Here is a 17101-nt window from a genome sequence, read left to right on the forward strand (position 1 = left end):
TGACTTCCACTTGTTTAGTCAGTGATGTTTTATCTTTGAAGATGCCGTTAGCTTCATTGTCGTGTATTCTGCCTACAATTTTCTCCATGAACTTTATGGATTCAGGTCTGATAATTCAGGTCTGAGGTCTTTAATAAACCATTTTGATACGACTTTTGTTCCTGGCATTAGAAAGAGGTCTGAGTTCATTTTTTGCAGGTAGCTGCCTACTTTCCCTACCACCACTTATTGAAGAGGCTTTCCTTGCCCCACTTTATATTATTTGCTTCTTTATAAAAAAATTAAATGATGATGTATTTGAGGGTCTTTGCTAGAATATTCAGCTCTATTCCTTTGGTCCATGGGTCCATTGGTCCACGGGTTTTTATTACAATATTACAGTACCGTACTGTTTTAATTACTGCCACTTTGTAGTACAGTTTGAAGTTGGGAAAGATGATGCCTCCCTGTTTCTTTTTTCCCAAGGATTGCTTTAGCTATTTTGTGATTTTTTTGTTTGTTTACTTGTTTCATATTAATTTCAGGAGTGTTTTTATCTATTTCTTTGAAAAATAACATTATCTTTGTAAGGACTGCATTAAATCTATGTAGTGCTTTGGGGAGTATTGCCATTTTGACAGTGTTAGCCCTTCCAATCCATGAGCAGGGGATATGTCTTCATTTCCTCATGTGCTCTTTTATCCCTTGAGTAGTGGCTTGTAGTTTTCTTTGTATAGGTTCTTCACCTCTTTAGTTAAGCTGATTCCAAGGTACTCGATTTTCTGAGGCATAGTTGTAAACGGTACTTTTTAAAAAATATCTTTTTCTTCTCTTTCATTGTTTGCATATAGGAAAGCCATGGATTTTAGGGTATTGATTTTATATCCAGCTACTTTGTTATACAGATCTATTATTTCTAGGGTCTTTTTTTGTATAGTCCTTAGGATTTTCCAAGTATAATATCATGTCATCTGCAAATAGTGAAAGCTTGACTTCTTCCTTTTCTGCCTGGATGCCCTTGATATCCTTTTCTTGCCTAATTGCTGTGACTAGTACTTCCGGTTTCTATATTGAATAGGGATGGTGAGAGCAGGCAGCTTTGTTTTGTTCCTGATAATAGAGGGAAGGCTTTTACTTTTTCCCCATTGGGGATAATGCTTGCTGTGGGCTTGTAGTAGATGGCTTTGATTATATTGAGGAAAGTTCCTTTAGCTCTCATTTTGTTGAGAGTTTTTATCTTAATTGGGTGCTGGATCTCATAAATGCTTTCTCTGCATCTATTGATATGATCATAGGGTTTTTATCTTTTCTTTCATTGGTATGATGTGTTATGTTGATTGACTTGTGAATGTTAACACCATACTTGCATCCCTGGTGTAAGCCCTGTGGTCGTGGTGTACTATATTTTTGATGAGTTGTTGGATTCTATTTGCTAGTATTTTGTTGAGGATCTTTGCATCTGTGTTCATCAGGGATATCGGCCTGTAGTTTTCCTTTTTTTGTGATGTCTGTCTGCTTTTGGTATCAGGGTGATGTTTGCCTCATAGAGCCTGTTTGGTAGAGTTTCTTTTTCTTCAGTTTCCTGGAAAATCTTGAAAAGGATTGGCAGTAGGTCCTGTTTAAAGGTTTGGATGAATTCACTTGTGAATTCGTCTAGGCGAGGGTTTTTGTTTTGGGGGAGACTTTTGATTGCCATTTCAGTTTCCTCAATAGTGATAGATCTGTTTGGTTCAGCCTTGGAAGGTTATAGAAATCCAGGAATTTGTCCATTTCTTTAAGTTTCTCTTGTTTTGTGTCATAAAGATCCTCAAAATAGTCTCTGATGATCCTTTTAATTTCTTTGGTTTCTGTTGGGGTGTCCATCCTTTCAAATTTAAATAATTCTTATCAGTATGTTTTTAGGTAAATAAAGCCCTAAAGTTTTAAAAGTTGGTTTTTTAAAAAGCAGTAAGGCAGAGTAAATTGCAATATAGTTCATAGTTGTCAGTTGAAAGTAAAATAACTAAGATTGACAGTATTTTTCTTGTACTATGTCACAACATTTCCTTATAGTTAATTCCAGATTAATTATTAATTAATTAATTAATTACAACTGCCGTGTAACTCCAACAACGGCCAGGATCCAGAGATCATCACACTCAGCTCCTGGGAGAGAACAAGACAGAGTCTCCTACCCTATGCCTGACTGTCTCCACCAGGGCCCAACATTCGTGGCCGCGCGACATCTTATCATCTCATTCCTAATTTGGTCAAACTGGCAGGCTACCAAATGTAACATGCCCACACGGCAGAGTCTGGCAAACTCCCCCTGGTGTACCCAATATGCCAAATACCAGTAACAATGATGGGTCTCATTCTCCTAACCCTGAAAAAGCCTTTATGGCACTTTAAAAAAAAAAAAAATCTCAGGGCTAGGACGAAGAAGACGTTACTGGCACCTGCTCGAGGCAATCGACGAACAACAGGGTGGTCATGATCGTGATGATAATTCCAGATTATTATAAGTAATAACAGTCCATGTAATAGCAATTATGTTTCCTAATAGAGATAGAAAAACATGTATAAAATACTTAACATTTCTTAGATGTAATTATATTACGGGCTGGAGCGATAGCACAAGTAGGACATTTGCATTGCACGCGGCCGACCCAGCCGAACCGAGTTCAGTTCCTCTACCCATCTCGGAGAGCCTGGCAAGCTACCGATAGTATTTAGCCCGCACGGCAAAGTCTGGCAAGCTACCTGTTACATATTCGATATGCCAAAAACAGTAAGAACAAGTCTCAATGGAGACGTTGCCGGGCCTGCTCAAGCAAATCGATGAACAACGGAAGGACAGTGCATGATATTATTAGTTTAACAGTGTGTTATTTATAGTAATTTTTTTATTGAGGGGCGTGCCTTCTACGTGGTATTCAAGGGTCTCAATGATACTTGGCCAAATTGGCCTGAGTTTCAATTCAAGGGTTCAAGGATGCATGCAGTGCTGCAGGGCTCTGCTGGACTGGAGAAACCCAGTAGTACTCAACGCCCACAAACCTGGGCATGCTTGGGGCCTTCAGGGCCATATCTGAAGGGGTTTCCAGGACTACACCCAGCTTGAAACTGGGTCAGATCTATGTTTGGCATGTACTCTAACTGCTGCACTGTATCTTGGCCCCTGAAGTAATTTTAAATAAATGTCTACAGTTATATTAGCTGTGATCCATAACTCACATTTACTAGTAAATATTGCATTCATGCCCTTTTCCAAGTAATTCAGTGTCTTTACTCATTCAAAAAACTGATTTCAAGGCCAGAGTGATAATACTGTAGGTTTGCCTTGCACAGAGCCAATCTGGGGTTTGATCTTCAGCATTCCATATGGTCCCCTGAGCACCACTAGGAGTAATACCTGAGTGCAGAGCCAGGAATAACCCCTGAGCATTGCTGGGTGTGACTCAACAAGCAAAAACAAAACTAAAAAAAAAAAAAACAAAAACCTGATTCCACTAAATTGATAAAAGATACTTTGTTATTAGACAACAATGGATGATATATTTACAATTTGCCACTTCCAAGGGTAATAATGAATTTTAACTAATGTTTCTGAAATAATGACTTACGGGAGTATCTTTGAAAATGATGATGATTAAATTATTGTTCTTTCCTTTCAGTTTTTAATGATGGCAGTTCCAGGGAACTAATGAACCTCACTGGAACAATTCCTGTGCCTTACAGAGGTAACACCTAATTTGTTTCTAGTACAGGTGCAATTTTATTTACCTAGTACATTACCTAAGTTATAGTAAATTAAACCTATTTTCTCATGATTCTCACAATAGATTATAATTTGTAGTTGAACTTCATTAGCAGCAAAGCCTAATATTTTTCAGTTGTCTTTTCCTTACCGGTAAGCCTCAGAGTACTGGAGAAGTTTGTTGAAAATACAGCACTGGAGAGTGATAATAGATATTAGATACCCCTTCAGCCCATTCAGACTTTACTCACAATGAAAGTCTGTATAGTTTAGGAACTAAGATTGGAAGCCCTAAAGTCAGGAGATTTAGGTGTGGGTTTTTTTCTTTTTTTATGTAGGAGTACTCCTATTTATTCAGCCACTGATTAGCTGATTGAATTGGGCATGAACTCCACCTTACTTTTTTTTTATAATATTATTTATTTATTTATTTTTCCTTCTTATATTTATTTATTTATTTATTGAATCACTGTGGAAAAGTTACTAAGCTTTCAGGTTTAAGTCTCGGTCATACAATGATCAAACACCAGGAGAGTTTGGTTTTTATTTTTGTTTGCTTTCTAATTTATTTGGTGACACGGGCTTCTATACATTTGGGTAATAGTACCTAACTAAAAATAATTTATTGTAGGGGCTAGAGAGATAATACAGTGGGTAGGGCATTTTCATTGCACATGGTCAGCCTGATTTTTGAGCCTCGTCATCACATGATCCCCCAAGCACTGCCGGAGCAATCCCTAAGCATCTCTCAGTGTGACCTAAAAAGCTAAAATAAGTAAATAAAGTTTTTAAAAATAATTCATTGTGGCAGTATATGTAAAGGATTTATCACAGAAGGATCAGAGATGTAGTTCAGTAGTAAAGCACTTGCCGTGTATGTGTTAGACCCAGGGGTTGAACCTTAGCATCATACATAAAATTTTTAAGGGGCTGGGGTAGGGTTAACTGCACAGAACCTAGTATATAATAAAGAGATATCAGAAGCATTTCTTTTCTTTTCTTTTTTTTTTTTTTTTTTGCTTTTTGGGTCACACTCGGCGATGCACAGGGGCTACCCCTGGCTCTGCGCTCAGGAATTACCACTGGCGGTGCTCAGGGGACCATATGGGATGCTGGGAATTGAACCCGGTTGGCCGCGTGCAAGGCAAACGCCCTACCGCCCTACCCGCTGTGCTATTGCTCCAGCCCCACAGAAGCATTTCTTATTGTAATTTGGTGATAATTGTGTTAGCCACTCTCTGCTAGGGTACTTAAAAGTGATAAGGGAGAGGCTGAAGAGATGGGCGAGTAGGGCACTGTTCCGGCTTCAGTCTCCAGCACCATAAACAGTTCCCTGAGCACAGAGCCAGGACTAATCCCTGAGCACAGCTAGGTATGGCTCAAAAAATTGAAAGAAAAAAAAAATACTGATAAGGAAGCACTTGGTTTTATAAAGGTCTTCTATTGTTGTTCGTGATTTCTTACTAATTTCGGGCCTATGTCCCTTTAACTTACCCGCTGATTTCACATAGTCCATACTGTGGGTACAAAGGTGAATAGAGATTATACTCACAGAAGAGTATGGGGGACCATGACACTATTAGGAGAAGCAATTAGATTAAATACTCTGTAATTGCTATAGAATGGTACACTTCAAAGGTTCTATGAAATTACAGAGGAAAACAGAACTACATGAAAAGAATATTGAGAAAATGACATTTGAACTTATATTAAAGGATATGTCAGCTACTCATAACATCACTTAAGAATCAGCATTGTTCATTGTAAGTTTGATAAGTTTAGTGAGAACTAAACAAAAAATCAAGATTATTGACTTTGCCTTAGTCCTTGGGAAATAAACTCCTGTGAGGAAAATAGGAGTATATAAGGTGAGAGGGAGGGAACTATGTACATAATTAAAGCCTCCTAGTACATATATATATATACATATATATTTTTTATTTTTACCAGTATTTATACTGGTGTTACTTAGGGTATACTTTGAACTCGGCTTGAGGGGGGCTCCCAGTAGTTTTTGGGGGACCATGTGGTGCTGGGGATCAGCAGGAACAAGCCACATACCAAGAAAGCATCTTAACTTCTATACTCTCTCTCTCTAATCCCTATTCCCTCATCATTTTTCTCATGACATAGATGCTAAAGCATAAGTAATTCTGGAGAGTTTTAAATTTTTACAGTTTTAGTAGACCACAGAAAAAACTTAGGCATTAGGATATCTTCTTACGCAGTAGGATAGCTTCTATGAACTTTTTTTCATTTTAGAAGTAGTTTTGCTTTGTGGGCCGTCCCCCACGCCCCACCGAGGTCGCCAGCTGCCCCCCACGAGCGGCTCTCCGGCACGGCCACGGCCCCGGAGGCACAAGGACTTAGCACAGAGAACCAGCCGCTTGGAGCAGAAAGCAAATGGACTTGTGTTGATCCGCGCCACCAAGCCTGCCCGGAGGGGGAAGGGCGTTGACCGGCCCGCCCGCTCCTCTCTGGAAAGAAAGATGGCGGCCGCACGGGAGCCTTGTGGAAAGCGGGTTTGAGCCGGACTCGGGGGAGCGGCGGGGACCTCATGGGAAGGGGGGCTTTGTGGGCCGTCCCCCACGCCCCACCGAGGTCGCCAGCTGCCCCCCACGAGCGGCTCTCCGGCACGGCCACGACTCCAGGGCACAGAAACCAATCTCTTAACTAGCTAACTTTTAATAGAAATTCTTCCAGGGTCAATAAGTAAAATAGCAGAAATTCAAAACCACGCGACATCATTTTATTCTTAAACCAAGTTGTAGAAAGCAAATCATTTCACAACGCTGTTTCAGCATGTCTGATTGGGGGGGGGGGGGGTCGTAAACTCTAAACAATAATTGTGCATCTTCTATCGAAATAATCTATCTAGTCAAAGTAGATAGAGTATTAACTAGAACTCATCTGCCTCACAAAGAATTGGGAGGGGTGGGAGGTGGGGGTCTATTGGGGTTCGGGGTTAAAAATGAGTATTGGTAAAGGGAAATGTGTTTGGTATCTACATGACTGAGACCTAAACCCGAAAGCTCTGTAACTTTTCCCACAGTGATTCAATAAATAAATAAATTATAAAAAAAAAAAAGTAGTTTTGCATAATAAACTAAGTGTAAAATCCCACAGCTACCTGTTTAAGTAAATTCATGGTTATATGAACTACAACTGTTTTTTGTTTGTTTGTTTGTTTGTTTTCTTTTTGGGTCACACTTGGTGATGCATAGGAGTTACTCCTGGCTTTGCACTCAGGAATTACTCCTGGCGGTGCTCAGGAAGACCATATGGGATGCTGGGAATCGAACCCAGGTCGGCCGCGTGCAAAGCAAATGCTCTACCCACTGTACTATCGCTCCAGCCCCAAAGTACAACTGTTTCTAATTCGGAAAAATATGATTGATGGTTCAGTAGTTATTTTGGACATTAGATTTTGATCTTAGTGAGAAAAAGCAGTTATTTATTATTGGCACCTTGAAAACACTTAACATCAGATTTGTTAACTGAGAGATTCTACGACATAAAGCAAATTGGAGATGACATTGATTCTATATAACTACCTCTGAAAATGCCAAAGGCAAATGTCAGGCTGTGGCTATCAGTCAGGTTGGCAGGTGAATTGGGTCACTTAATCTGGCTTTTGGCCAGGGACTTTCAAGATGGTTTGATAGATCCTTATACTAGAACACCTTGACCCATGTTCTTTCTCTGTATTTTCTCCCACTGAACCTTACTGAAATGAGAAGTAGTTTACTAGGAAAGAATGGGTTGGGTCAAAAGATTATTCATAAAGAATGTTTTTACAGCACCAAGCAGACATTAGTGTATCAATTGTATGATATATTTTCCAGTCTGAAAATTTGAGAAACTGATCAAAAGTAAAACTTTTAAATGTAAATTATTGTGATTATTTTTTTTAAGCCTTACTGGTTGTATTTGTCTCATTAACCTCATAAAGCCATTATTGAAAACTTATAAAAATGGATTAATTGAATTTTCTCTGTCTCTCTTAGGTAATACGTATAATATTCCAATATGCCTGTGGCTGCTGGACACATACCCATATAATCCTCCTATCTGTTTTGTTAAGCCTACTAGTACTATGACCATTAAAACAGGAAAGCATGTTGATGCAAATGGGAAAATATATCTTCCTTATCTACATGAATGGAAACATGTAAGTATTAGTGGTGTTCTGTGAATCAGTTGTATTTTATAAATTTTGTACACTAGCATCTGCTTTATATTAACACCCTTAAGAATCCCAAGGAGGATAGTAAGTTTTCATAATGGACTTAATACACTAAGCTAAGAGTAATCAGGAAAGGCCCAGTAAAAGAAAAATATCTTACATTTGTGTAGCATTTGGAAGTTTACATTCTTTGTTTTTTTTTTGTTTGAGGTGAATCTTTAAGAATAAATAGAGGGGTCAGGAGATAGTACAGTGGATCAAGTACAGCTAGGCACCCAACCTAGGTTTGATTCCCAGCACCACACATTCCCCTAGCAGTCCTTGAGACCCTGAGCACCCTCAGATGTGCCCTAGCAGCCCACAGCACCACCTGGAACCGAAGTACAGCTGTGGCCCTTTGCTTTGAACTGACCTAGTTGTTTTACAGTTGTGGGTAGGGTTCAGTATCTCCTGAGCATTGTTTGGAGTGTCCCTTTCATACCCCCCTCACCCCAGTGAGAAAAAATAGATGTTACATCATAGGAGACACTTTTTTAAAAATTTTTTTTCTTTTTGAGTCATATAGCACAGTGGTAGGGCGTTCGCCTTACAAGCGGCCAACATGGCCGACCCGAGTTCGATTCCTCCGCCCCTCTTGGAGAGCCCGGCAAGCTACCGAGAGTATTCGATATGCCAGACACAGTAACAGCAAAGTCTCCAATGGAGACGTTACTGGGCCCGCTCGAGCAAGTCGACGATCAACGGGAGGGTCTTTACCTTTACCTTACCTTTTACCCGGCTATGCAAAGGGGTTACTCCTGGTTTTGCACTCAGAAATTACTCCTGGCGGTGCTTAGGGGACCATATGGGATGCTGGGAATCGAACCTGGGTCGGCCGCGTGCAAGGCAAACGCCCTACCCACTGTGCTATCACTCCAACCCCAATAAGAAGTACTTTTTAAAAAAATAGTATATATCCCTCTCATCCTCCTTACCCCTCTCCCAAAATAAAACTCTACCAATGGGATCAATTTTCATTACTCAGAGTCTATCAAGAAAAAAATGTTAGAAAACTTTTTTTTCTGTCTCTGATAATATAGCACTGGCAGAGTAGAGATCTTCTCAAAAATAACCCAAAAATTCAAGCTACAGATAGTATGTATATGGGACCATTTGGAGAACTCTTAAGCAATCAGGACCTAAAGGTCGAAGGTCTTACAAAGAAGGGCACTATAAAGAAATGATCTAACATTCTGCCAGTTTCCCCTCCATTGAATTATTGATTTTGTTAGGGGTCAGAGACAGAATCTAGGCAGCAGAGAACCCAAGAGGCAAAAGACTGCAGAGTTTTAAGCTGTCTGGCAGAAAAGACAAAAGTTGCTGTTTTGTCTGCCAACACAGCCAGTGCTTTCAGAGCCAAGGCTTGGAAGAAAAGGAAGCTACAAAGAAGTCAGCTGGATAATTTGAGTTTCCCCTTCAAGGGATATCCTGAATTCCTAAACTTCAAAGACAAGATGCTAAGCAGGAAGTCTCTGAAAAATACAGCCGTGTTCTTAGTAGTCTTAGCTTACAATAGGGTGTAAGTATGTTTTGTGTATGGGATCCCTGGCACTGTGTAGTCCTCTGAAACCATCAGGTGTGACCTTAAACATTCCACAGTGCTGCCACCCTCCCCCAAAAATAAAAAACCTGGAAATCTTAGAATTGAAAAGTCAAGTAATAGAAAGTAAGAATTCGGTAATAGGTTTGATAGCAGATTGGACTCAACATAGAAAATTAGTGAACAGGTAGGGTAAATAGATCTTTAATGTTATTAACCTAGGAATAAACATTACGAAGGATATTCTTTGTGGAAAACTTTTTATTTTCTTTCATTTGGGGGGACGCAGGAGGGTATAGGAATCATTCCTAGAGGGTTCAGGGGGCCATATGGGATGCTGAGGATCGATCAAATCTGGGTCAGCCATGTGTAGGGCTGTACTGTCTCTCTGTCCCTGAAGAACTTTTTAACATAAAACATTAAGAAGACTTAAAAGTGCCTTCTTCATAGGACTGGAAAACTAGTGCTGACTGTAAGGTGGTCAGCCTTGCATGTGACTCACATGGTTTGATCCCTGGCACAATATATGGTCCTCTGAGCCCACCTGGAGTGATCTCTGCTCTGAGAGCCAGGAGTGAGCCCTGAGCATCAATGGGTGTGGCACCCCCCCAAAAAAAACAAAACAAACATGTTTCCAAAATATCATTATCTTTTAAGACCTCTAATTTTTGGAGTACTCCTTTATATCCATTCCTAAATGTTTACCAGAATGCTTAATTTGTCCTTTGGTTAACTATATATGGAGTCAGATGAATATTGCTATCTGAATTTTGCTATATACTGTTTTAACTAGTGCTGTTTTTGTACTTAAGGGAAGATTCTGTTTGGGGCCACACCCAGCAGTGCTCAGGACTCACTCCTGGCAGGACTTAAGAGACCATATGGGGTACTGGGGATCAAAAACTAATAACATTGTTTTGTCCTTCCTGCAGGTGATAAGGTAAAAAAAGTAAATTTCTAACTGACTTAAATTTGTTTTCTGGTTTTAGCCACAGTCAGACTTGTTGGGGCTTATTCAGGTCATGATTGTGGTGTTTGGAGATGAACCTCCAGTCTTCTCTCGTCCTACATCAGCATCCTATCCACCTTACCAAGCAACGGGGCCTCCAAATAGTAAGTAGAATTGAGATTTTATTTTTAAACTCATAAACAGAAGGAAAAAGTAAACCTTAAAGATACTTAATGACTTAATTTTACCTTTTAGCTTACCAAATTAGTGGACTTTTTGGTGATACTCTGAAACCTCACATCTGCATGTATAGATTTCCACCAAAGACTGGCATTTGGGCTTTCATTTGTGGGTAGTTATTTAAGTATAGGTGTGATGAATTCCAGAATGGAAGAGAAGGAATGCTGGATTAGAGCTAGAGTTTATTTTCAAATTATACATGCTACAAAATAGCATTATTTAATCTTTGAAGCATGTGTTAAATTGAAAGGTGGTTTGATCTCTTTTCTCTGCAATTTCAGAGGTAGTTTTGTTGACAAGAATCTATTGCAGAATATTCTAAATCATTCACATCCAGCTATTCTATGTATTGGACAGATAGCTCTCAGCTTCCTTCTCTCTATATATAGCCAATTCATAATTTTACCTTGTGTGAAGGAGATTGGGGCTTGGAAACAATGTCTTCTCATAATTGGAGTATATCTGATTGGGGTGTGTATGTGTGTGTATTTTTGTTGCTGTTGTGTTTGTGTGGTGCTAGGAACCAAACCCAGGGCCTGACACATTCAGGGTATGAACTCTACCACTGAGCATATCCTTGGCCTTATAGGAGTTTATTTGTTGGTTGTTGTTTTTGTGGTGCCACGTACAGAATGTGCTCTCTTGCTGAGCAACATCCCAAGTTTTTCTGTTCTTTTTTTTTTAATTTTGTAGGGTCGTAGAGAGATGAGGGTGTTGGGGGCCTGGAAGTAAGACAGTTACCTTGCATGCAGCCAAGATACACTGCTTATGTTCCCCCAAGCACCACTAGGGTCACTCCTGAGCTTAGAACCAGGAGTAGCCCCTGAGAACTGCCAAATATGGCCCAACTATCCACCCCCCCTTCTTTTTTTATGATTATTTTTGTTTTGGGCCTATATCAGCAGTATTCGGGGCTTATTCCTGATTCTACACACAGGGATCACTCCTAGCAATGCTTAGGACACCATATGGGGTGCTGGGGATTGAACCCGGGTTGGCCACATGTAAGGCAAGCACTCTACCTACAGTGCTCTCACTCTAGCCTCAAAATTTACCTTTTCAATAAATTTTGTTGACACTTGTATTTGAGATTGGAGAATCTTACTTTCAGTTTGAAATACCAAATATGTCCTTGTTTTATCATTTATATGTTTATTCTCATGCCAGTGAGAAAATGAGAATGATCTACATCAAAAAGTCCTGAAACAAGAAGTGCTGGTGGGGATGTGGCCAAAAAGGAATTCTTATTCAATGCTGATGGAACTTGGTTTGCTTGGTTTGGCCTCTTTGGAAAACAGTTTGGGGATCTCAAAAAATTAAAAATAGAGATTTCCTGTGACCTTGCAATCCCACATCTGAGCATTTACTCCCAAGAACATGAAAAACATTCATCTGAAAAGACATTTGTACATCTCTTACAATAGCCAAGATATGGAAACAACCCAGAAATTGTACTTTTACACAATGAAATACAACTGTAATTTAGGTGGAGTTGGAAGGCATGCGAGGTGAAGTGAGCAGAAAGAAAAATCCCAGATGATCTCAGTCAGTTGTGAAGTATAAGGAAGTAAAACAAGGGATTAACAATTGAGAATTAATTCCCAATGAACACAACTGTGAAATAAGTTAATGGAACTGTGATCTAAGGATGTTGGGGATGGGGTGGCAAAGGGATCATGGGATAAAGGTCCAGAACCTACATACTCTTGTGCTGAGCATAATGTAGCAGTACTGCACATACAGAAGGTTATATTGGTTCTATTTAAATTATTAAAAATAAAATGAGAGGCTGGAGCAATAGCACAGTGGGTAGGGCGTTTGCCTTGCACGCAACTGACCCGAGTTCGATTCCCAGAATCCCGTATGGTCCCCTGAGCACCGCCAGGACTAATTCCTGAGTGCAAAGCCAGCAGTAACCCCTGTGCATTGCCGGGTGTGACCCAAAAAGCAAAATAAAATAAAATGAAGTCTCAAAATCATATCTAGTTGGAATCACAGTTAATTTTTAATGTGATTACTCACTAACCTTGGTTCTTTATTATTAGGACTTAAAAAATATTTAAAGCATTCTCTAACTTTGCTAGATTTGAACTTTTTACCCCCTACGTTTTCAAATTTTGTTTTGTTTTATTTTAACCAATCTATATTCAGTATAGTTGAATATAAGTTTTGTAAAGCTCTTCTTTAGTACTTTGTGGTCTTTTAAAGTCCTCATTCAACCCAGTAAAACCAGTTAAGTGGTCACCACAGTCTTAAACAGCAAAAGATTTCTTGATATAAGAGAACAGGCCACTTCTAAGAAACTGACCTTGAACCAGAAGAGGACATATTAAATAAATTCCATATTAAATAAGACCCAGACTTGAGTCATAGTTCCTTGAGAGCTCATGTAATTGACTAGATTAACCTGTGTGCCAGTTATTTTTTGGGATTGTAGTGAGTGTTGTTATAATTCAAGTTTGTTGGAGAATTATGTGGTATGAAGATACTTTTTAAAGTAAAGAACTAGGGGCTGGCGCGATAGTACAGCGGGTAGGGCATTTGCTTTGTATGCGGCCAACCCGGGTTCGAGTCCCAACATCCCATATGGTCCCCTGAGCACTGCCAGGAGTAATTCCTGAGTGCAGAGCCAGGAGTAACCCCTGAGCATTGCTGGGTGTGACCCAAAAAAGTAAAAAAATTAAAAAACAAAGAACTAATGTTGATGCAATGTTTATCTTATTTGGTTTTGAGATTTTGACTCTTCAACTGTAGGAAATTTTGCTGTGGTTTGAAAGTGGTATATATCTTATTTGGCAATCTATATATTTGGTACTCTGCATATAATTTTGAAATATTGTTTTTAGCTTCATACATGCCAGGCATGTCAGGTGGAATCTCTGCATACCCCGCTGGATATCCTCCCAATCCCAGGTAATAAAAAGTTATTTTTTCACCTATTAGAGCTTCTTTTAGTTTCAGAATAAAAATATAATGGATGCTGACTTGGGTATTAAATTTAGTCATAATTTAATGGAAGGTAAACTGGGTTTATTAGTGAAATACTCTAGTACTTAGTTCAAAAACTTTTTCTATCGAGAGAAAGATAATTTTGTTCTGTTTACAAAGAAGAATGGGGTGAAGTAATGATACTGATCTTGATTGATTGTGGTCCTTAAAATCCTTGTGCTTTGGGGCTCATCCAGTTGTAGATAGATGAAAAGTTAATTGATTGCTAGTTAATAATGAATTGAGTCAAATTGTTCAAGAAAGATAATATTTTTATCTTTTAGAAGACTTCTGTAACTTACAGGGAGCCCATTAATGCTCTGTACACTATTTTCTGTCTTAGAACCATGATATTTACTCATTAAATTCACTGAGTCTCTGTACTCCTAGTCATGTATATGAGTGTATGAATGTGTTGAATGTATGTGTTTCTTGTTGCACATGCACTTTACCACAACCTTGGCCCTCTCTGTGGGATGGGAACGGAATAAGGCACATCTGACATTGCTCAGGGGCTACTCATCCTGTGCAGGTGAGGACTGTGTGGTGTCCAGGATCAAACCAGGATTAGCTGTATGCAAGGCAGTCTCTCTCTTTTCTTCGTTTTGTTTTGATTTGGGGGCCACACTGGCAGTGCTCAGGCCTTACTCCTAGTTCTGTACTCAGGGATCTCTCCTTACAGACTCCAGGGACTGTAAATGGTGCCAGGTATCAAACCCTGGTCTCCTGTGTACAAGGCAAGTGCCTTACCAGCTGTACTATAACTCTGGCCACCTCAATTATTTTACTTAAAGAAAACTCCAGATATAGTTATGAAGAAGAAATTGCGCAAGCTCAGTAAAGAGACACAGAATTCACTGAAATTAATATCTCTATACCTAGAAGTTTTATATGAGCTTGCTGACAAATTCAGCAGTATGACCACAGAGTATCTTTGAAAAGGTATGTAAGATGAGAGAAAAACAAATTTATCCCAGTTTTCAAAAATTCAGATTCAGAAATTTGTGGGGCCAGAGATATAGTACGGTGGGTAACATATTTGCCATGCACATGCCTGACCTAAGTTTGATTCCTGCTACCCCATAATGGTCCCCAGAACCTGCCCAGAGTGATGCCTGAGCACAGAGCCTGGAGCAAGCCCTGAGCACAGCTAGGTGTGACCCCAAAAAAAACCCACACCAAAAATAACACAAGAAACTTCTCAAAGATATTTCACAAAGACATCTTGCAGTGTTACAGCATGGATTACTAAAGAGACTAAATGTAAAATGGCTCAAGGGACTGGTGTATATATGCTTTGCAGGTCAGGTACATTTGAGTACCACACCAGGAGTACACTTGAGCTCTGCTGAGTGTTTCCTACCACCAAAATAAGTTTACTAGCCTTCAGCATCTACCCACTAAAAGCAAAAATGCTTCACTCTTAATTTTCAGTTTTACTTTTGTATTAATTGATGAAAGAATATCATGATAACAGTGAACCGTTAGCAAGCCGTATAGAAAATTTTGCTGGGAACACATTATAAAGTGTGTTCATAATACAAATAGAAGAATCTTTGGCCCTCTCACTGCACTGATAAAGGGCTACTGTGAACTTGAGCTCTTGCTCCAGAATTCCATCCTGGCTTATTTTCTCTCCCTTTCTTCTGTCAGTGAGTAAGGATGACACACATACTTGCTTGATGGTGGTGCTCACGAGTTGGCTGTGGTGATTATGCAGGGTTACAGTCTCTGATTGTGGTGGCTGTAGTGCTTCTGAGGGCTCATATATCTGGTCATGGTACTTTCATGGAGCACCAGGGATCCCAAAACAACAGCTGCGAGGACCATGCTCGTTGTTTGCAGGCAGTGCCAAAACTCCTCCTACATTCACAGGACAAGCACTTTTGTCCTGAGCCATCCTGAGCTCCCTATTAAGTCTTTTGCATTTTTTGAGTTATTGTTATAAGGATCACGTTTTCGGTGGTGTTCAGGGACTATAAGACTGACACTTAAGCAGTTCTGCAGGGATATGCATGTGGTTCCAGGAGTCAAACCCAGGGCCTTGCATGTGCAAGATCAGTGCTCTGTTGTTTGAACTGTATCCCTAGCTTATTTATCCTTTTTCTTCATTCTGTTTTGCACAAACTTGAATATAAGTTAATAGCAACAATATTGCCATGCTGAAAGCTTACTTTGTTTCAAATGCTATTCTAAGTGCCAAAAATACTTATTTTAATCTTCCCACAGTTCTGAGAAAGATTAGTCTTTCTCCTTTTGTGAAACTATATTTCACTTAGGCGTGTGACTTTTCCTCTTTAGAGGAAAAACTTAATGGTCAACTAGTATAATCTTAAAACATGAAGTAAGTAATCTACCATCATGTAAATTACCATCATCTATCACTTCTGGATAATATATTAAATTTAGAAAAGTTTAGGGGAGTAGGAGGCAACAGGGCCCAGATATAAGTCAGGTGTAGAGCACCTGTTTCACAGGCACGAGACTAGTAATGACAAGAATTTGATCCCACAGACAGTATCAGTGCTCTGCCATTTGGGCTCCTCGGTGCTTTTAGGACAAAGTTTTTGTCACATCGCTGGGCCTGAAGCAGTACAGCAGATAGGGTGCTTGTCTTGTACTTGGTCAACCGAGGATTTGATCCCTGAGTACAGAGCCAGGAATTACTCCTGATTGTGTGGGCCCAGAGACCCCAAAAATAAAATATTTGCCACATTGCAGCAGGTATGTGTAAACACCGTAACGAAGGTGCATGACCCCTAGCAAGCACCAGGACCAAAAAAAATCAAATCAAATAAAAAAATCCAGGGTCACTAATGAAATTTCAATAGAACTTTGCTTGAATAGACACCGATCGCAGTGCTGAAGTGATAGTACAGCAGGTAGGGTGCTTGCTTTGCACACAGCCAAACCGTTTGATCCCCAGCACCTCAGGAGTAGCTCCTCGAGTTCAGAGGCAAGAGTAAACCTTGACCACCACCCAGGTCTGACTCAAAAGCAAGGGGGGAAAAAAAGACACCTGTAGCTCTAAAACTGGCCATACAACATGTCAGGTTAATTTGTTGATTTACTGTTGTGTCATCCTAATATTTAATATTTTTTATTCTTTTTTCAGTGGTTACCCAGGCTGCCCTTATCCTCCTGGTGGTCAATATCCTGCTACAACAAGTTCCCAGTACCCCTCCCAGCCTCCTGTGACCACTGTTGGTAAGTACCCTTCAGAATTGTTCTCCCCACCCAAGGAAAATCATTCTCCTTTTGTAAAACTATATTTCACCTAAGTGCATGACTTTTCCTCTTTGGAGGAAGAACTTAATGGTCAACTAGTATAATCTTAAAACATGAAATGAGTAATTTACCATCAAGTAATGAGCCTTTTGTCCAGTGCATAAAAATTTTGTCAATGTTTCTGATTCGTGTTGAACTTTTTTTGGCTTCTCT

The 17101-nt window shown here is 39.7% G+C and overlaps 1 protein-coding gene across 1 annotated transcript in view; it reads left to right on the plus strand.

Moving 5' to 3' along the window:
* The window catches only part of TSG101 (tumor susceptibility 101), a 50003-nt gene that overhangs the window by 11641 nt on the left and 21261 nt on the right, over positions 1 to 17101 (plus strand). Inside the window, exons 3-7 of the mRNA XM_056132071.1 lie at positions 3636 to 3701; positions 7726 to 7889; positions 10473 to 10596; positions 13519 to 13585; positions 16776 to 16867. Coding sequence (XP_055988046.1) covers positions 3636 to 3701; positions 7726 to 7889; positions 10473 to 10596; positions 13519 to 13585; positions 16776 to 16867 — 513 coding nt within the window. The remainder of the gene's footprint in view (positions 1 to 3635; positions 3702 to 7725; positions 7890 to 10472; positions 10597 to 13518; positions 13586 to 16775; positions 16868 to 17101) is intronic.

Source organism: Sorex fumeus, unplaced genomic scaffold (genome assembly GCF_029834395.1).
Source record: "Sorex fumeus unplaced genomic scaffold, SorFum_2.1 ptg000007l, whole genome shotgun sequence".
Lineage (NCBI taxonomy): Eukaryota > Metazoa > Chordata > Mammalia > Eulipotyphla > Soricidae > Sorex > Sorex fumeus.